The sequence below is a fragment of the Mchenga conophoros genome, linkage group LG5, assembly GCF_057382185.1.
Source record: "Mchenga conophoros isolate Kocher_MC1m ecotype Shallow Benthic linkage group LG5, M_conophoros_male_GT1.1, whole genome shotgun sequence".
NCBI classification, from domain to species: domain Eukaryota; kingdom Metazoa; phylum Chordata; class Actinopteri; order Cichliformes; family Cichlidae; genus Mchenga; species Mchenga conophoros.
Window position 1 is genome coordinate 33,026,560 of NC_140530.1, and position 20,219 is coordinate 33,046,778.

The 20,219-nt window shown below is 35.8% G+C and overlaps 3 protein-coding genes and 1 long non-coding RNA gene across 6 annotated transcripts; 2 read left to right on the forward strand and 2 right to left on the reverse strand.

The window, feature by feature from the left end:
- The first annotated feature begins 103 nt into the window (after positions 1-103).
- LOC146574927 (uncharacterized) lies at positions 104-2,001 on the forward strand. Its single transcript, XM_085275008.1, has 4 exons — positions 104-420; positions 591-1,064; positions 1,174-1,326; positions 1,413-2,001. Exons 2-4 carry the CDS (start codon positions 608-610, stop codon positions 1,538-1,540), a joined length of 738 nt encoding a protein of 245 aa, XP_085131134.1. The 5' UTR covers positions 104-420; positions 591-607; the 3' UTR covers positions 1,541-2,001.
- Positions 1,728-10,332, reverse strand: sycp1 (synaptonemal complex protein 1). 3 transcript variants are annotated; one of them, XM_085275004.1, is made up of 35 exons: positions 10,221-10,332; positions 9,709-9,838; positions 9,422-9,506; positions 9,277-9,320; positions 9,027-9,191; positions 8,838-8,905; positions 8,657-8,730; positions 8,504-8,562; positions 8,324-8,390; positions 8,097-8,170; positions 7,873-7,981; positions 7,492-7,586; positions 7,214-7,398; positions 7,057-7,124; positions 6,917-6,978; positions 6,695-6,811; positions 6,483-6,587; positions 6,241-6,344; positions 6,024-6,141; positions 5,852-5,922; positions 5,680-5,761; positions 5,519-5,581; positions 5,376-5,438; positions 5,238-5,300; positions 5,009-5,125; positions 4,803-4,913; positions 4,623-4,715; positions 4,457-4,531; positions 4,263-4,349; positions 4,026-4,172; positions 3,066-3,116; positions 2,850-2,921; positions 2,667-2,771; positions 2,431-2,496; positions 1,728-2,333 (listed from the first exon to the last, which is right to left on the reverse strand). In XM_085275004.1, the coding sequence occupies exons 2-35, from the start codon at positions 9,835-9,837 to the stop codon at positions 2,193-2,195; spliced, it is 3,135 nt and encodes a 1,044-aa protein (XP_085131130.1). In that variant the 5' UTR covers position 9,838; positions 10,221-10,332; the 3' UTR covers positions 1,728-2,192. The 3 variants fall into 3 exon arrangements, with proteins under 3 accessions (XP_085131130.1, XP_085131131.1, XP_085131132.1); XM_085275005.1 differs by lacking the exon at positions 10,221-10,332 and adding an exon at positions 10,069-10,210; XM_085275006.1 differs by lacking the exon at positions 2,431-2,496.
- A 561-nt stretch (positions 10,333-10,893) lies between these two features.
- On the reverse strand, positions 10,894-19,851 carry LOC146574929 (monocarboxylate transporter 1-like). The gene is made up of 5 exons (XM_085275010.1): positions 19,577-19,851; positions 16,006-16,274; positions 13,446-13,589; positions 12,551-13,324; positions 10,894-11,867 (listed from the first exon to the last, which is right to left on the reverse strand). Exons 2-5 carry the CDS (start codon positions 16,220-16,222, stop codon positions 11,632-11,634), a joined length of 1,371 nt encoding a protein of 456 aa, XP_085131136.1. The 5' UTR covers positions 16,223-16,274; positions 19,577-19,851; the 3' UTR covers positions 10,894-11,631.
- On the forward strand, positions 11,753-16,529 carry LOC146574930 (uncharacterized). The gene is made up of 4 exons (XR_014892512.1): positions 11,753-11,826; positions 12,012-12,078; positions 15,571-15,708; positions 16,001-16,529. It is a non-coding gene; the product is annotated as an uncharacterized LOC146574930 (long non-coding RNA).
- Positions 19,852-20,219: the final 368 nt, after the last annotated feature.

Consider the following 20,219-nt stretch of genomic DNA (forward strand, 5'->3'; position numbering starts at 1 on the left):
CAATAAAATATTTTGTAAAAAAAGTGTACTCAGTAAAAAAAAAAACCCTTAAATCACACATACACAAAAAACTCTAAAAACTTTAGTGCATGAACTGTACACACACCCCTTTTTCTCTCTCTCTATATATATACATGTATTGTCTTTTTGGTAACTGTCTCTTTAAGGCTTGTAAAATATGTTTGCCATAAAGAAACAGACGCTGATCTCTGGACCGACTTACAACAATGCCTTTGTCTCCTTAGTAACAAACAGTAGAGGAAGTTTAAGGGTAAAACTGCCCTGCCCACATTCACCTGCCATAGTATCAGCCACTCTCAATCCAGGAAGTGAACAGTCAGTTGAGACATGGAGGCACACTTTCAACCAGAGAATTAAACTAAACTAGGCTGCTGTTTTCACTCTTATTAACTAAACAAGGTGAGCTGGTTTTTCTTTCTTTTTTTTTTTTTTTTTTAGAATTAGTTTTTTAAACGGTTTGAATTTACTTAAAATTTCACAAGAGGGATTTACATGTTTGTGTAATTTAACTAAAAAGATCACATCTAGTCTTGTTCAGTCTTGATTTCAGCTAATGTTTTTCTTTCTAGTTCCAGATTAAAAGGCCATGGATGTAAAGTTTACTGCCCTGGCTTACTGCCATCTGGCCCTTTTGTTCAGTGTGGCCCAAACAGAAAATGGGACTAGCACTCCTCAACCAACCTTTAGCTTAACGACCCTTACGACACTAACTCAGTCTGACTCTACTTCACCAATCTCAAATTTGACTGAGGAGACAACACTATATACCAGCACACAGTTGGATAACAAAACTGTCGTTAGCACCACTGCGGCAACAACCGAGAGGACAAGTCACTACCAGACTTCTCAGTCAGCAACCACCTTGACTCCTCTAACAAACAGTACAACTCTGAGGACTACAAGCTCTAGCACTCAAATGTCAACATTTACTGCACAAACAACGGCAGCAATCCAGACCACAGTAGGTAACTCAAGTACACCAAGTACTCCAGTAATTACAACTGAAAATGCAACTCATACTACCATGAACAGAACCAGACAAGGTAAGCATAAGGCTCCATTCTTATCTGCAGTTTTATCAACAACTATTCATTTTTTTTTTTATATAATTTGCTGATTATGGTAATTCTTGCTGTTTTACTTTGTTGCTAGATGTGGGCCTCAATGTCTCTGAAAGGAATATGACTATTGTCTTCAGCACTGTACTTGGAGCATTTGCTGTGTTGTTGGTTTTTCTTATGTTTCACAAATGCAAACAGAAAATACAGTACTTGCACCAACCTCTCAATAATGCTCAATACACAGGTAAGGGACTCTCCTTCATCAAACAATTAGTTCAAACCCTTTTATTTACTATTGGCAATTAAAAATACTAATCTAATTTTAAACAGATACATTTGTGGCAGATGATGACACACTCGTTATTTCTGGAGGACTTTATGATGGCCATCCAATCTACGACAACGTACCAACAGCTCCTGCAGACCAGTCTCAATTCCACCTTGAGTTTCTCCACTAAAGACACAGAGTTTCTATAGTCTGAAATCTACAGTTTAGGAGTGGGTAAAACCAATGTACTGAACTAATGTAACCAATATACTTTCAAGACTGAAATACAACTCCTATGATGGTCTTTATAAGAGAAAAGTGGTCCTTAGAAAAGGAAAATGAGAATAGGTAGGACATGCAAACAAGTACAAAACTGATTTTTGAGAACATTGCTTTTATTTTTACAACACCAGAATACATAAATATATTAACAGAGTAACTTGTAACAACTAGAAATTGTCAAAGATCAGCAACATAACCTTGTGATAGAACATATTAGATTTCACGTTAACATTAAAGATGAGTTATTCCAAACATTAGCACAACAGCAAAGTAATACATAAGTAAAGACATTGACTCTGTAGTAGGTAGAAATTTAATCCTAAACACCCATAAATAAACTTACTAAAAGCTGGCATCTTAACACTAAAACCTTCTTCTCATTAACACTATGTTTTAGTTGAACCATAGAAACATATTCCATTCATGTTTTTGTGTTATTTTTAGTCTATTTGTTATTCAGTCAATCGTGTATTATTTATTCATTCTCAATAGAACTGTATTTCAAGTCACCCACCTCTACCAATATTGTTATTACTGCTAATCTGACCTAACAGCCATACTTAGGCAAAAATCTTCTCATTGGTCTTCTTCTTTTTTTTGTCACAGCCAGTAACAGCTGTCCAACCAGCATCTCTCATTCTTTTCATTGCAGCCAGCTTTAAGGAGTTTCCTGGTGATTTATGAATGAGTGGGCTCTGATTCTGTAAAAATAACACACACATACACACATATAGGGATTTTTAAAAATCAAAGTAAGTATATTATATGCCACTTTGTTGGATCATAAAGGCACATTACCTTTTTGAGAATGTGGAGTTTACATTGTGAATCTGAACTTTTATGTGCAGGTGTATTTGTAAAGGTCTATCAAGACAAGAAACAGAGGAATACACATTAATCTGTCCTAGCGAATTTGCAGAAATGGTAAAATCACATTCACATAACCTGCAAGGTTTATGCCATTATTTTTTTTAAATATTAACAAGCCCCCACCCCCCAACCCGAAAAAACAAAAACAAAAAAACATTGCTTACCAAGAGATCATTTTGATCTGAGCTGTCAGACTTGGGGTCAAGTTCAATGGCGCTCTTTCCCCACTGTGCTGACTGTTCAGAAGGGGGAGTCCTTATTCTGTAGGACTATAGGGGAGTAAATGTCAGTGAATATATTCATATTTTTTCAATTTTGGAAAATGTCAGAATAGTATACTATATTACTTTGATCTTTGTTGTTCCAGCAATATGGTTTGTAAGACTTCTTGGGGTTTTCATGTCTTCACTGTTGATGCACTACAATTCAAAGTCAGTGCAATCATTTATCATAAAACTTAAAGTAAATAAAAGCATATCGATACATGAATTATGTTATAATTTATTCTGTCACTATAGCCATTTTATATATCTACTTTATGAATAGGTTAAATTGCAGTCTACCTTGGATTTTGGTGTTCCACATGATGCTCTGATAAATTCAGTAGCAGATTCCTTAACAACAATTCAAACAAAGTTGTTTCAGAAAAAGGCTGTGGTAATAAGGTTACATTGTACTGCTTTGCACTCACACACAAAGTTTTGCAGTCGTTCCCTACAGCTATAGGCAATTATTAGCAGAGTCTTCCATGTGAACTGACTAAGAGTATCTGGCGCCAGTATTCTCAGGCCCTATAAAAGCTGCTAGCTTACTAATCTCTGAGAGATGCTCTTCATGAATTTAAATGTTTTCTCCAATGCGTAACACCCATGCTCATATTCACACTGCTATTCTTGTTAATTGATGGTTTCTAAATAAATCTGTCAACTCTGGTGCATTTTTAGTTCCCATGGCACATTTGAGACTCTCATTCAAACATATGAATATATACCTTTTTTTACTCATACACAATAAATACATTTAAAATCTCTTTTCTTTCTCTAAATAAAATCCAGGTGAATAATAAACATTATGAATAGCTATAGGGCTACAAATTGAAAGGCTAAAACACCATGTCCACCAAAAAAAACAAACCAAAAAATGGCAATTAAAATCTTCGCAAATATTATGGAAAAATAATAAATGAATCTATTTGTCCGTTTTGATCCACCAATCACTTAGACCAAATATCGGCTGATCCTGACTCAGCTGAATGTTGTTCTGTTTTTGTCTTTACCTATAACCTGGTACCATGGATTATTTTTCTAATAAATACCAGTTCAGCAAATTCAATTGGGGTTCTATTTATTTTTCATAATACCCAAAACCAAGGATGTACTATATCTGAAGTAGAAAAGGCTATTTTGAGAAATCTGTAGTTATAAAAACCTTAATCATCTGATTTTCTAAGCTTACCTTAAACAAAAATGTCTGAAACAAAACGTGCTTAATCTGTTGAAAACATTTTGGTCGATAAAACTCACATATGTTGTACGAGTGGCCAAACTCTGACCATCTTTGCTGTAGGAGGAAGTTTTCTTGGCCTTGAAGAAGTCAAATGTGTGACTCTTTGAAGAGTTCTCTTTTGGAACCTCTGAACTTTTCCCTTGTTTATAGTTTGAGGCAGCTACCTGTAGTAGTACACATACAATTTTGGGTCAACTAAAAGTAATGACAAAGAATGCCATCTAGTGGCAGCCTATGAGCTGCATGCACTGTACCTGTTTGTCGCTCCCTTGTGACAGCAGAGTCCTTTTCACAACAGACATTTCCTGCTTCAGATCACTTGTTTTGTTTCTGAGGTTTTTCTAAATTCAAAGTGTTTGTTACATTGTGAGCTGTCTCTCTCAGAAGTATGACAAACAAACAGCTGTATTCATAAATCCAACATAAACTGATTTAAAGTAGGATATACCTTCTCTCTTGTTTCTGCCTTCAGCTCTTTCTTCAGCCTCTCATTTTCAGACTTATGCTTTGAGAGGTCCAATTCCTGATTTAGAGAAATTTGTGATGCAAATGTTAGGATATGACATATTTTCTGGTCAATCATTATTAGTGCTACTTAGCATGTTTCTTGGTACCAGTGATTTTTCACGAGCAGTCGCCTCCATCTCATTCTTCTTCTTCTCTTCAAGTTCTGCGTCCTTTTCTTGGACCATCCGGTCATACTGGCTCTGGTAGTGACAAGTTGGGTTCATTCCAACACAATATACATGAGACATATTTATCAGACAGCAAAAAGGCCATTATAATAACTTTACCTTATGTTTTTCCATCAGAGTGACCATATCTCCAATCTTATGCTGGCATTTAAGTTCTGTGGCCTCCTTGTTCTTAATGGCTTCTGCTGCTGTTATTCTAAGTTTCTGGACCTACAACACAAATTGGTTCTATTATTGTAAATTCAATTTGAAGGAGGTAAATGTTAATTAAATTGAAATTACAAATTGAAAAATAAAAAAGTAACCTCTTTCTCAAGTTCTGCTGCAAAAGTCGATTTTGACTCAAGAGCCTTGAGCAGTTTCTCATGTTCTTCTCCTTTGAGTTGTTTAAGGTTCTGGGACTCATTTTGAAGGCTGTTGATCTAAAGATTAAAGCAGCATCTTAATTTTCCAGTCTAATACTGATTAGCTTAAATAGTTCACATACGTATTAACAACTGGAAAATAAAAACACAAAGCAAACCATCCCCATACCGTTGTTTCAAGGTCACTGGATTTTGCAATCTCCTGTGCCATTTGTTTCTTAAGCATTTTATTCTGAAAATATACAAGTGAGGACAATAAATACCATTCCACTCCTTTTATAGCTAGAGTTTCATGGTCATTACAAACCTCTTTCTTGTATTCCTCCTGGGCTTTAAATTTAATTTCATATTGTTTTCTGAGTTTGCACAGCTAAAAAGCAAAGATTTTTTGTTTAGTTCCAGAAAATGATCAATAACAACAGTATTTGCAATTTCACATTTTTCACTCACCTTTGTTTCCACAGCTTTGATCTGTTTTTCTTTTTCTGTGATTTTCACCTGAAGTTGCTCATACTGTTCACACAGAGCATAAAGAAGTCATAATGAACATGTTTAGAATAAGCATCTTTATAAAGCCCTGTTTCTACTAATAATTTAGTTAAGATGCTTACCTTTTCTTCAATTTGCTTCTGCAGAGTTTCTGTTTGTACACATTTCCCCAGGATTTTGGTTTTGACTGCAGTTAACTCATCTCTATTGCATGGAAAATTAATATTTAAATCTCAAAAACTGTGCATTCCAATCAGGAAAAAGTATCTTTAAGCCTCTGAAGTGCATATTCACCGTAAAGTCTTGTTTTCTTCCACCAGCGTTTGAATTTCTCCATCGAGTTTTAATGCCTTCTCCTCACTCACCTGAGTCAAAACAGTTTTCAGAATTTGTGATTCATATAATAAATGAATTAATAATAATACAAATAATAATAAAAATGACAATAATATAATAAAATTCAAACCTTCATGTTTGCCTCAATAGTTTGCACGTTAGATAATCCATTTTCAAACTGCTCTTGAATGGCTGTCTTCTCAGACTGCAGCTCATTAAAGTTTGATAATAACTCTTCATACTTTACTCTTAAAAATGACATAAATAAAAAATGAAACATATTACAACAGCGTAATAAAATATTATATATGCTAATATGATAAAATGGCTGTCTATTAATAACTCACTCATTTTGCAAAATGTCTTTCCTCAGCTGCTCCATCTGAACGTTGCATTCCTTATTTTTCTTCATTTCAGTACACAGCTGTTCCTCCAGCACCTGCACTTTGATCTGCAGGTATATTGCAGAGAAGCAATGCATTGTATATTTCAACCCAATGAATATATTTTACTACCAAACACATAAACAGCTTTCTCTAGTGGATAAGAGGTGAGGGGATGAGAAACAAAATTAAAAACATGTAAATACCTGAGTCAAAGTGGACTTCTCCTGTAAATGTTCTTTTTCCTTTTCAGCAGCTTCACAAGCCTTTTTCAGTGAATCATTTTCAGCAAAAGCATTCTCTGCTTCTTTCTGTATCAGGGAAAAAGGACAAACAATTTTAAGTATCTTTATTAGGCTATCTGATACAGATCGTCTTTTCTTTTTGCATTATGTATCTATTTATCTACTTATATCACCTTAACCAAGTGGATTTCTTCAGTTTTCTTTGAAAGCTCAGCCATGAGTTCCTCCATTTTAGCTTGAGTGAACTGAATTTTAGCCTTCACTGACTCAATGGATTTAGATTTTGTGTCCTAATAACAAGAACACATATTGTTTTGAAGGTATGTAACAGACTTGGGCATGCAAGGACTGGTTTTAGAGAGAAATCGTACACTTTCCCTTCAAATAAACCGTACCAGTTCATCTTTGAGAATTTGGATTAGGCCATCTTTCTTTGTAGCTTGGTCAAAGGTTTCCCCTGTTGAGTAAAATATTTCTTTCGACTTGAAACCACATCACCTAAAAATATCAACACATGTTATTCGGTGGGACTTACCTAAAACTGTGTTTCTCCTTTCAAGTTCAGTGTTGTTTTCTATAAGTTTATCCTCAAGCTCTTTGGCCCTTCAGAAAAGTAAAAACAAGAATATAATGACATGAGGAAACACTGTACTTTATCTAGAAAACACTGTGAATGAAGGAGTTTAATATACCTCTCTTTCTCTAATGCTAGTGAAGTCTTTAGCTCTTGAATGGTTGATTGAATGCACTCTAGCTCCTCTGCTTGCTGGTTTTTGACTCTGTTGAGCTCCTGTAAACTGAGATCTTTGCTTTGGATGACCTCAGCATACTCTTTTTTACTTTGTTCCAAGGCTGCAGCAGTAGTTTCCTGATTTTTCTTTGTTGGGTTATTAATATTTCAGTTAAAGCATATTGCATGCAACACAAGAGCCCAATTTCAGTACAAAGAAAAGAATCTCAAGATACTCACCTCAGTCTCTCTGCAGCGCTGCTCAGCAATATTCAGTTGTTGAAGAAGAGATTCCTGTTCAGCTTTTGCACTTTTGAGAACTTCAAATTGATGATCTATAAAAGCACATATATAATATTAATATCCCCAAAACAAAGTGTACTAACCTGACCTGAAGTCTGGAAAAGAAATAAAACATTTTCACCTTATACTAAGCACCTTTTCTCATGTTAATGAGCATCTATCCAAATATACTGTCATGACTCTAATACTTCTGCATATTTAATACTGAGTAATATTTAAAAAATGTCTTGTTATGAACACACTGTTTTTATTACCAGTGTAGCAAAGTTTATAAAATCAACATTCACAGCTTATCTTCAGATCTAATTATGATGTTACTTGTTGACTGTTGAAGTTCATTGCAGTGCTTCTGAGTTTCATCGAGGTCCAGCAGGAGTTTCTGTAGTTGGGTTTCCTTATCCTTAAGTTTTAATTGAAGCATGGTTATCTGTAAAGAACATGTCAGTCATTAACGTGTCAAAATTTGTAAAATTTGTGGAAATATATTTCATGCCAAAAGTTCCTCAAATAAACTGATGGAAGGGCTTTTTGCCCCCACCAACCTCTTCCTGTTTTATCTTAAATTCCTGCTGATATTTCTTTTGTAGATGGTCAAATTGCAGTAAGTCTTCTTTGGCTGAAAAACAATAAAACATGCTGTGTTGATGGTCAAAGTGTCACTAATTCATCTAGTTCCACTTAAAGCCTAAATACATTTAAGGCATTTTATTGAGTAAAAGACATAACATTTTGGCGTAATAGCGGCAAGAAGAAATGTATATATATATACCTTTCTGCATCTCTTGCTGATCAGTTTCTACTCGGACACGTAGGCTTTCAAATGCGGCAATCATTTTCTAAATGAAAAAGTAATAAACTGGCAATCAAACCTCATCATTTTACAATGTTTTGGTCAACAAAATATAATAAATTAAAAGCTACTACTGGCAAATATTTTGTGGTGTTTTACCTTAACGATTTCGTTGTTTTCAGTAAGGAGGTGGTGGGTTTCCTCTCTTTCAGCTTCAACTGCAAAACATTCACAGCAATGTACCGTTTATTTCTGCACTTACTAAAGCTGATAAAGAAAAGTATTCTCCAGATCACCAGAATTTTTACTTACATAAATGTATTTTCTCAACTGACGAGTCAAAGGTTTCCTTGAGTATATTGCACAAGTTCCATGTTGAATTGTTTCTGCATTTTAAAAATTGAGTTTTTAGCATTTCACAATTAAAGGAACAAAACAAAGCTAAATGTAATCAGATCATCATATTTATCTTAGTTTCACAAATCACACATACTTGTTTCTCAGTTCTTCATTTTCACTAATCTGCTCCTCCAGCTTTATGCTGAGACTTTCATTTCCAAACTGCAGACAGAAAATACATTAAAGAATTCAAAGTTATCTCTTCCTGTTGTAAATGTTGTACATAAGTAGATAGACAGAGATAAGCATAAGATCAAATAAGATCAGTCTGTGGGGTACACACCTGCAACTCCTGAATTGCCTTGCGCTGTGTTTCAATTGTTCTTTTGTTATCTTGGAGTCTTCTTTCCTTTTCCACAGTGTCAGAATAAACTTTAACCTTCCAACACTTAATTTTCTCAACTTCATCAAACAGCTTTGAATAAAGCTGACCAGGATTGCAATTATTCTGGAAAACATCCACAGTTTAGGAAGTAAAATGACACACACAGACATATTCATGCTGCACATTTCTGTGCAATAGAAATATTTACCCCGTCTTTCTCCATTGGTTGCATGAGTTTCATCTTCAGAAAGTCTTTAGTGGGAAACAATAATTAGTTTAGTATTTATAGTGCAGTTCTTCTGTTGGAAGTGATAGAACTGGTGTTGTTAAATAACACAAAGACACACAAATACCTTGTTTGGGCGGTTTAGTTGGTGCAACCATGTTTGTATTGGGGAACAGGATGTTTTTCTCTTTGTCAAAGCATTCACTGTAACTCTGGTGGAAAAGAGCAGTAATATTTAATGTCATGTGTGTTAATAATTACTGCCTCATAGAATGCTGCTGACAACACACATACAATGGTCATTGCTAAGGTTAAATAGTTACTGCTGAGCTAGCATAGTGGTGCTTTGAGTTTTTTCATCATTGTTTAGCTTCTAATTATTAACTAATTATAACGAACTATTTATTGACTTACAGGTTGCAATGCTTTCATGAAATTGCCTCTGTCTTCAACTATTTCTTGAGGTTGAACCGCAGATATTGGTCCGTTATTCACCCTGGGAGGCACCAACAGCTTGAAGCTAAAACGCTGATCTCTCTCCATTCTGGAATAGCCATACAGCAATAATCTAGTTATTTAATAATGCGGTGTTTTAAACCAAGACATCGTTAATAAACACCACAGAAATGCCAGAAGACTACAAATAACTATTATCTTCCCTTTTTACCTAATATTCACAAGTCAAATAACCCTAAACATTAGCTGGTTAGCTAACAGTAATTAGCTTTTTTATTTGTGAGTCAACTAGGCTCGCAGACAACAGCTAACAGTTACCTCCGGTATATTAGAGCAGCGTTAATTCCCACAAAATACAAGATAAAAAACCAATAATAATAGTCAGTAGTTTAGAATGTTACTTAATAAACATCAATGTGGTAATTTACTAGGTACTACGTGTAAACTATGACATTTTTTTTAAACGTTACCTGTTAAACTTGGTTAACGGTTATAACGCGACCACCCTGCACGAGGCGAGGAAGGACTCTTGCCCAACTGTTTAAGTGAAGACTATTCTTGTGTCGTTCAGGTTTATTTAAATATCATACTTTATTTTTTTATTATCTTATTTTTCTTCTTCTTCTTGATGATAATAATAATAATAATAATAATAATAATAATAATAATAATAATATAAGAATAATGTTTGTGGTAGCAGTGGTATATACACAAAATTAAGTTGTTTTTTTGGTGGGCGGATGCTGTGTCCCTTTAATTAATATTTAATGTGTAAAATTGGCAAAATAAAGCAAAATTTTATATTATAAAATGAAAAATGAAGGTAATACGTTATAGTCAAGGGTCTAATTTAGCACAGATATGCAGTTGGAGGTGATATATGTCATATAAGAACAGCACTTTGTATCTTTGAAACCATCAATCAGTTTGGTACATAGTGGAGAATATTAATTATTCTCTGAACTCTTGTATCAAAACTGATATGTAAAAAATATTACAAACAAAATAATAATGTAGAATTATTCTTTTTTTCCTGACGTTAAGATTTAATTTTTAAATAAATTATGTTAGCACATAACAAAAATATCATACCATATTTCTATCTTAGATTCAAGAAAAAACAAGACACAGTGGAGTATTACATCCTTGTTAAACAGCCTTTTATTTGACTTTTTCCACAAAATTCCTTTTTTTGCAGTCAGTGGCATGTTTTCCATCATAAGGCAAACCGCTAAACATCAGAATTATTTTATAATTGGCATAATGCATTATCAACAATGAACCAGAAAAAAATAACATTTAAAAGAATTTAGAATGAGAATGAATGTGCTTATGGAATAAACAAAGTGGCATGGGTGATACTTCTGAAAGTTAAAAAAAAATTGCACTTTGCTGTGATGTGCTTGGAAAGCTCATGCTGTCTTATAAATGTCGTGAGAGAGAAGTGAGAAAAGAGAAAGTGTCTCTTAAAAATAAAGCTTTCTACTGGTAACAGCAAACAAACGAGAGCAAAACACTTTCATTATGTGATTGTACATTTCAGAAGGTTAACATGCTAAAGGAAATAAAGTTATAAAGAATGTTATAATGATTATTACCAATAAGACAGACGTAATTTAAATTGCTTATTTACTATATTTATGAGGTTTAAGTATAAATATAAGAGGTATATATTTAATGAGGATTGTGTATTTGTGTTTAAAGGACTTTTATAATTGTGGCTATGAGTTCTATGGTGGGCTTCAAAAACAATGCATAATCAAACTGATGAGGAATTAATGCTATTGTTGCCTGTTGAAAAAGCATGTTTCTTTTGATGAAAAATTACCTCACTAAGGACAATAAATTGACCCATGTTGTAAATTGACTTGATGCAGGACTTTATACAGTGTCCTCTGTATTCCTAGCTTCTGCCACCTCTTTGGCAGCATTGTCCCTGTTGGACTTTTGTTCTCCAACTCCCACCACTCCTCTCCTCTCCTCCTTTTTTTTCTCTTTGTCCAGCAGCCGATAGTTCAGCCCCATTCCTGCAAACAGGAAGACACTAGCAACTATGAGGATGATCCCACAGCCCTGGTAGGTGTACTTGTAATCATGGTAGACATCTTTGAACTTCCCTGTGAAGACAAAACGACATCATACAGGATCATTTGTTTCTGTGCATAAACTGTATATAAAAAATGTAAGTCTTGGTTTGTGCACTCACATTCAGAATTGTTCAGATGGATATTTTAGCTGTTACCCTTTGTGTGTTTTGATAGTAGTGCAAGGGCTGGTACTGACTGAAAAACTACAGACCCTACATGCTCATGGCTTTTCACTTACAAGGTACTACACTCAATGACATAATGTGCGATAGTCTATTCTAGTGGAACAGTGTAAGGGTCTATGTGTTGCCCCTGTGATGGGCTTGTAACCTGTCTGGGGAGACCACACCTCACGCCCAGTGACAGCTGGAATGGATGGATGGATAATCTAGCAGTCTAAATCAAAATTACAAAATGAAGACAATATTGTGTTGTGTAACAGCTGAAACTAGAGATTGAGACCATAAACCTATAAGCGAAGTCTTTACTGAAGTAAAAGATTGAGTGACCAACAAGGCCATTTTTTTTATACAGTTGCACTTCTTATTGAGACTCAAGGAGTGCCCTCTGCTAGCCAGTTAAAAAATAAAATTAAGCACTTATGTAGTGGCTTAACAATCCACTGTATAACTTATATATACAAGTGTATTAGTATAGTAAGTAGTTATAGTAAGTATATAGTAAGTAGTTATTATCATTAGTGGGGTACTCACCAAGTAACGGCGGACCTAATAATACAGGACCGCACTCAACAATAGTGACAAGCCCAACAGCACTGGAGAAACGCTGCGTTCCGACTAGGTCCATTAACGTCTCGAACAGCACTGCACTCAGCCAGCCAAAAGCAAACCCAAAGAAGATGGCATAAATGGTAAAGCCTGTATAATCTTCTGATATTGGAGCTAGGACATGACACACGCCGTTGTACAGTACTGAAGCAGCAAAGAAGTACTGTATCCTGGAACGGACCCACTTGGTATTGGCCACCATGCCCATTGAGGGTCGGGCAAACATGTCAACAAAAGCGAGGATAGACAGTAAAAAAGCTGCCTTCTCTTTGGCAATGTGTTTACTCTTGGCATAATTAGAGAGGAACACCAGCGGTGCAAAGAGGCCAAAAAACATGACAATATTTCCCACTATGTAGAGCAAAAAGCCACGGTGCTTGAACAAAGTGAGGTCGATAAAGCTGTTAATGGTCTGCAACACAGTCTTCCTCTCTGTGGTCTTCTCTGCAGGCTTGGGTTTTGGTCCTATAGGTCGCATGAGGGAACCTGCAACACAGCAGTTGAAAAGCAGGCCACCCAGGATCAGAAAACTTCCTCTCCAGCCAAACTGATCAAAGAGCCAAGTATTAATAGGAGCTAGGGTAGAAAGAAAGACAGGACTTCCAGCCATGGCAAGCCCATTAGCAATAGGTCGCTTGTTGTAGAAGTACTTTCCAATCATTGTGAGAGCAGGGTTAAGGTTGAAGGACAATCCCAGACCTGAAAGATTCAGTAAAAATATGTATAAAAATGAGCATGAAACAGTGTTTGAAAAAACAACAGTGTACAAAAAAAAACAAGTTAGTAACAAACAAACTTGAAAATATTAAAAACTAGGTACCTCCAAGAACACCTATGCAAAAGTACAGTGCTTGAACAGATTCACAGAAAGAAGCAGCAATGAGGCCCAATCCTGACAGGCATCCTCCAGCCATCATAACGGGACGACTCCCATATTTGTTAACCAGGATGCTGCTGATTGGACCTGAATCAAAAGAAACAAAGAACAAATATAGTAAATATATAAATATAGCATATATATCATGTCGCTACATGTTTTTCATCTATTCAAAGGCACAATTCTAATTTTAACCACCAGAGGGCTCTAGTGCCACAGCTGTGTCTCAGCAAATTCAAACAACTTCAGCAATCAGTTTTGTCAGTGCTGCACTGCAGTAGATGTGCTCCCAAGCCATTAATAATGCGATCTGTCAGAAAAACCACAAAAGCTGCAATGAAATAATCATTTATTTGATCCAGATATTCATAAAAATTGACAGAAGAATAATTTGTTTTGGAGCTCTTTTTAATGTACTCCAAACACAATTGAAATGATCATTAGAAATATCTCAGCTCAGACAAGCGGGTGGGGGTATTTGTGTGAGTGTACTGGGGTGATTTTCTCACTGGTGTGTACATTGGGGTTAAAATAACACTGAATCTTCTGTTATATATATAAATATATATATAACATATATAAATATTAGATTTTGATACTGGCTATAGAGAAAGAAAGACTGACTGTGCAAACAGTAACCAGCTTATTAAGATTCATGCATACTGGATTCAAAATCAGCTCAGGAAAATTGCTATGACTAGTAGACAAATGACTAAAATGCACTGAGGGCTCGGGTCGCAAAACACCATCTCCATCTAAGACATGTAACAACCAGCCTAAATGAGTATGAGGATCCACATGGAAGACACTTCTGCCTTCCTGCCAAATCTCTGCACTAGCCAATGAACCCAAATGGAAACTGACAGTTTTTGTTTAGAGGTTGTCCAGACTCATTTGCCAGCACGGTGCAAGACAAAGGGTTTTTAAATTGTAATGCAGGCAGTCTCCTCACAAACAATGAGTTCTTTCCTTCTGCGTTGCAGGGTGGGTTGCTTATGATAAAAAGGTTGGAGACAAACCAATGTAGAATATTATGAATATAATGAATCAAAAATTGAAGGAGTACAGAGGTACGCAACAGTGGGCTGTTAATGAACTTCTCCTGCTGATGTGTTCTGAATGTTTAACATAGAGATGGCAAGAGGCTCAGCTGTCATCTGCTCACGGCGCTGACAAACATTGCCTTGCTTATTCTCTGTTCTCAATTACTATGCGTAGCTTGCCTTCATCTGTGTATATTTACATCAAACATTTGCATTAATTGAGGGAGTTACACATATCCACGTATACTAAGACACTGCAGCTCATAACTTGTTAGGGCATGTGAGGCTCTAAGAGCCAAGTGAAACAAAAAGAAGTGATTAACAAACATCCACTTTGGTCCATTATGTGTTACAAATAAAAAGCAACACCATGGTAAAGATAGGCAAGTTGAGAACAATCAGTTACTGTTACAGTGTAACTCAATAACCTTAAACCATTGTTCCTGCATGCCTGAATGTCACTCTCCAGAAGCAGCTGCTTGTTAAGTGTTGCTGAACAATAAGCAGCATTGATTTCTTCCACGGGGAACACGATACTTCTGTTGTACAGTAATGAGGACTTAACTTGAATGTGAAGTTTTTGTTCGCCTTAGGAACTTAATACTCAGAGTAAATAACAGACATGTGGCACCTTGGTTTCTTGGGATGTTTTCACCTGGGATGTTTTGATGCAATATGTTCACCATTATGCACACAGTGTAATGCTAGCTGAGTGAGGCCATATTTCCTATTTTATTTTACTGCTAGCAAATCTTACAAACAATTTTACACATAGCCCCATGTATAAAATTTGACTGACAGTGTATTTTATATGGAGCTACACTTCCCACTTCACACATTAGTTTGGAAGACTAAAGCAGCTTTCCCGAAGCTTCCTTGAGACTAGATGCCTAAGTCATCATTTTTCCAGTTCATCACACACTAGAGCAAAGAGAACAGCAGTGTTTTGATTTCAGAGGAGATGGCCTTTTGGGACAAGAAGGACTTCTTTGAACTCTGATCTCTCTCTGTTTATTTATCGTGAGCTTGAAAAGGGCTTTATCGTCATCTGATTGACCAGCCCAGAGTGACATCATGAAGTGTCTCATTCATCTCATCAGTGCAAGAACACAAACAAAACCCCTGGTGGTCTTCCAGTCTCAAAGCACAAGAGAAAAGAATGGGTAGGTGTGCAAGGCTTAAACTCATTCATATGCTCCAGAGAAAGATAATGTTGCAACAGCATTTCAATGGAACACTTGAACTTTTGTTTTGCCAGTTTAATTTTTTCAGCACAGTAATTATGATTATGTGTGATCTCTCTGTGACTGAAAAGCTACACAGTAAGCCTGTATTTCATCAAAAATAAATGATTTTTTTTCTTATTTGTAACAGAACACTAAAGGAATAAATGTAGTATGGTCATGCTAAGAGCTGGGTATTGATTTCAGCTGCTTGTCTTGGATGGTACTGTAGCTCACCTCCGCCGTACGTGACGGCTAACATGATGGAGGAGATCCAGGACACCTGGCTACTTGTCACATTGAAGATCACCTCAATCTCTTTGAAGAAGACAGTGATGGACTTGGGAAATGCATAGGAGAAGCCAATAGAGATGAAGGCTCCAATCACCACCATCCATCCCCAGCCACCCTCAGGTGGTGTGTAGCCTTGAGGACCACCGACGGCTGGTGGCATTGTTCTTCGCAAATCTCCTCTTAAAACTCAAGAAGTTTTACAGATACAATGACTGTTTAGGAGAGAACAAAGTGACAGAGAAAGTCCTTTGATTAGTTGCTTGTAATTCTTAAAACAGTTTAACAAAATGATATTTGTGTTTATGAATTAGAAAACAGAAGACCTTTGGCAAACAAGCTGAAAAAACTTTATTTCGTTAAGTGCTTAATAAATATTCAACCCATCAATAAACATAGAAAATTACATAACATTTTTCCGTTTCATACAGCTGCACAGTCATTTGTGATACATTGTTCAATTTATTGTCCTCTTTTACTTGAACTTGATATTTTGTCCTCAGCTTTGAAACATTTGACATCAATAAAACATTCTTATATCAGTTTTGTGACTAGAAAGCGTCAGCAATAGATCAACTTTATATTCAAGTTGATCTTAACCAGTATGACCTTGCAAACAGAACTCAGATTTAATGTTTTCAGTATTTCCAAACACCAGCAGTGGTTTTGTTTCTGGCTCACCTCTCTTGTTTAGTAATATTGTTAGTACATTTTACTTTGGCATTGCCTATCATGGCAGCTTCTGAAGAAGGAAAATCAAACTAACAAATTTTCTACCAGAGGCGTAATTTTCACATTTTCACACTGTGTTTATCAAATAAACATTTGCTTTTATTTTTTTTAACCTTCAGTAAGTTGATGTTACTTTTTTTTTAGTTTTTAGAAAACTAGAAAAAATACACATCAGGTACTGTCTCACAGTCTTGATTTTAATTTTCCTTTTTCCAAAATGTTTTCATGCATTTCATGCTCCTTGGTCTCAGCGCTAACTAGGCTTTTCTATTCTTTGGAAGCCCTTTTGGCCATTTCAGCCCTTTTGGCCACTTCACCATATAGCTTTGTCATGCATTATACAGTACGAACCTTCTATACCGACCTATAACTTCTGAGTAACCCTGCTTTGACGATACCACATGTGTATATGAAAAGATTCATTATGTTGCAAAAGCATTTCCCCAACTTTAATAACTATGTTCAAGATTAAACATGGCATTTCTGGCCTTGCTTTGCTTTGAATTGATCTCTGCATGCATTTACTAAACTCCCACCCGCTGATCTCACACAGTTTCACTTTAGAAATGATGAATACGAGTCCATCTGCAGAGTCAAACAACTTACTGTATTGTTTACACAGGGGAGACTATCCAGAGAGAACATCGATCAGACCACGAACACAGGTTGAATTCACACTGCTCAATAGCTCAGGGCTACGCTCTGGAATGGCTGATGATGTAGCGTTTTTCAGCCAAGGAGGACTTGATTTGGTTGATGAATTGGGTTAGGACTCTGAAAACTTATTGGATAAACCAGTTGTGTGCAGCACGTAGTGAATATTTAATGTTTTAAAGAACTTTTGTTATTGAGCTGGGATTTTAGCATCTGTTGTGCAGCTGTAAATGTGCCTCCTTCTTTATCTTGCAGCAGCAATACACTGAGAGAAATAAGAACTTACACTGCCACTAAATCAAATCAGTTTTGCATATCAAAGAAATAAGTTGTGTGTGTGACATTATTGGTTATCACTAACAAGGAGTATTTGTTTTTTTATGCAAGTAAAAATGCTAAATGACTGTTGTTTTTGAGGAACATTAAATTGGTCCATCAACCAACTGCACTGTGTCTGTACTTTTCATACTTCAATGTTCTGGCCGACTTGTCAACCAGTGAGCATTCATTTATGTTTAGAAACATGCAATTGGGATTTTGGGAGGGCTGCATGGAAAAACTTTTGTGCTGAAAAGCTTATCCATAGACTCTGCACTGACAAATACATACACAAACTGACACAAACATGGAAACAAAAAGGTGTCCTAACTGCAGCTCTGTACTCTGATGATGTTCTCTGCAACCAGCATTAGAAAACGTAACTGTATTAGTTTTCTACTCAAAATAGATATATATTTTGTCATAGTTTCTTTTCTTTTTTAATGTGTTGCTTCCAGTTTAATCTTGTGTTTTCATATCCATAGAAAGTTCAGTGTTGTTTGATGTTACCTGTCCATTGGTTAGCTTCATATCAAAGTTAATCATGTTTTACCAATAACATTGTGACAGCCCAAAGATTTTTCCATGAAGTGACCACAATACAGCAATATTATTTTACAAAGCCTAAATGTCTAAGTTTGCACCACGTTTTTTATTGGCCTTTCTTAATAAATGCTACTTTAAAAATCAATGTTGTTCAACACACTGTAGGTAACAATAACATTTGAGTTAGTTTAGGTTAAGTGTAAAAGTTTTTTAAAAAAGGTTTTAACCTTTAATCGATCAAGGAGCCTTCTCCTTTTGGAAACTATGAAATTACGAGAAAAGGGAATGAAAAGATTGAATAAAGTCTAGACTCTTAAACAGGATAATATACCAGGAAATGTTGTTACAACAGAAACAGGACTATCTGTACTTTTAAAGAATAAAAATTCAGCAGTTGACATTAAATGATAAATGGAGGAACAAGTTAAGACAGACAGGACCCCAGGATAGAATAGTAAATCTGCAGAAATAATGAATAAAACAGATAAGTTCTCACTAAGGATTGACTGCCTGTCTCTAAAATAAAGAGCAAAATATCAAATAATTCAGTAAAAACTGCCGAGAGTCAATTCATTCAAGCCAGGAAGGAGTAGACAAACATGCAGAGGTATAAAAACAAACTCCCCTCACGCTGTAAAGGTCTAAATAAAGTAGCCAAAGTGGGCGGCCTGAAAGTGCCACTTGACAACACACATACCAGCACAAAGCAGGGTGGGCTCAGCAGAGGACATCAGCAGATATACAAAAGGATTTGGTGCCTGTGCTTAAAGATGTGAGGCTCAACTGATTTAATTTGAATTCATAAGATTAAGTTTGGTAAATGTATCTCCTTTTCTTAGTAATTAATTTTAGTCTCAACTCTATGTACCCATATGTTGCCTGAATTAAATTGTCAAACTAAGAATAATGAAAATAAAAAAGAAATTACCTTTAATATGGTTGAGAAACCACGCAATTTTAAATTTGTGCCAAATTGGGCTCTTTTGCGGAAGACTTTTCATTCATTCTGCCCGCTTCAGGCCTTTTCTGACCCCAGCTTTCTAGTACCAATTTTAGACAGAAATGAATTTGTCTGTTTAATTATAGATGAGAATAATGTGTTAAATATTTGCTCAGGGATATTGCATTCTCACATAATAAGTATTGTTATAACACTAACAAAGCAATCCATTTTTTATGAATATCCAACTGGAAACAGACTAGTTCTTGAAGTAATTATTTTAAAAATGATGTCTGGCAAATATTATATGTATATCAAGGATCTTACCTTAGCAGGAACTCTTGAACAGGGACAGATGAGCTCTGCAGATAAAGTCTCTGAGGGACGTTAACACAGTGCAGACATCACAGAATCGGACTGAGTGGCTTTGGATATATATTAAAAAAATACAAAAAAGAAACACTACATTTGTTTCACAGACTGTCCACAAAAAATCAGTGAGTCGGTGCCAGGCTACAAGTTTCAACACTGTCACTGTTTCATCTGAATAAAGTAGAGTTCATTCAGTGCCCAGATCAAACAGCTGGACAATCTGGACACGATGGTGCTAAATGGTGAGGCCAGTCAAGATCTTATTGGCTATGCAACACGTAGAGCCATGCCCCTACGGTGCTTTCTCCACCCCTCTGTCATGTGCTGAGCTGACACACAAGGTCAGACTAAGGCCCTGCATACTGCACTCTATAGTATCCATGACTGTATGTGCTCCAAGAGGATATAATAATGCCTGCGCTCCAGAAGATTAGATGCTGTTATCAGTGCCATTCACTTGAATTTTATAGGAAATCAATTTTACAAATATGAAGGACATTGTTTATTCAGCCACCTGAAAGAAAGACTTTTGTGTCATTCCTTGTTGAGCCTTTCTCCCAGATTCCCTGAGGAACTATTTATAAGTCTGTATCAGGGC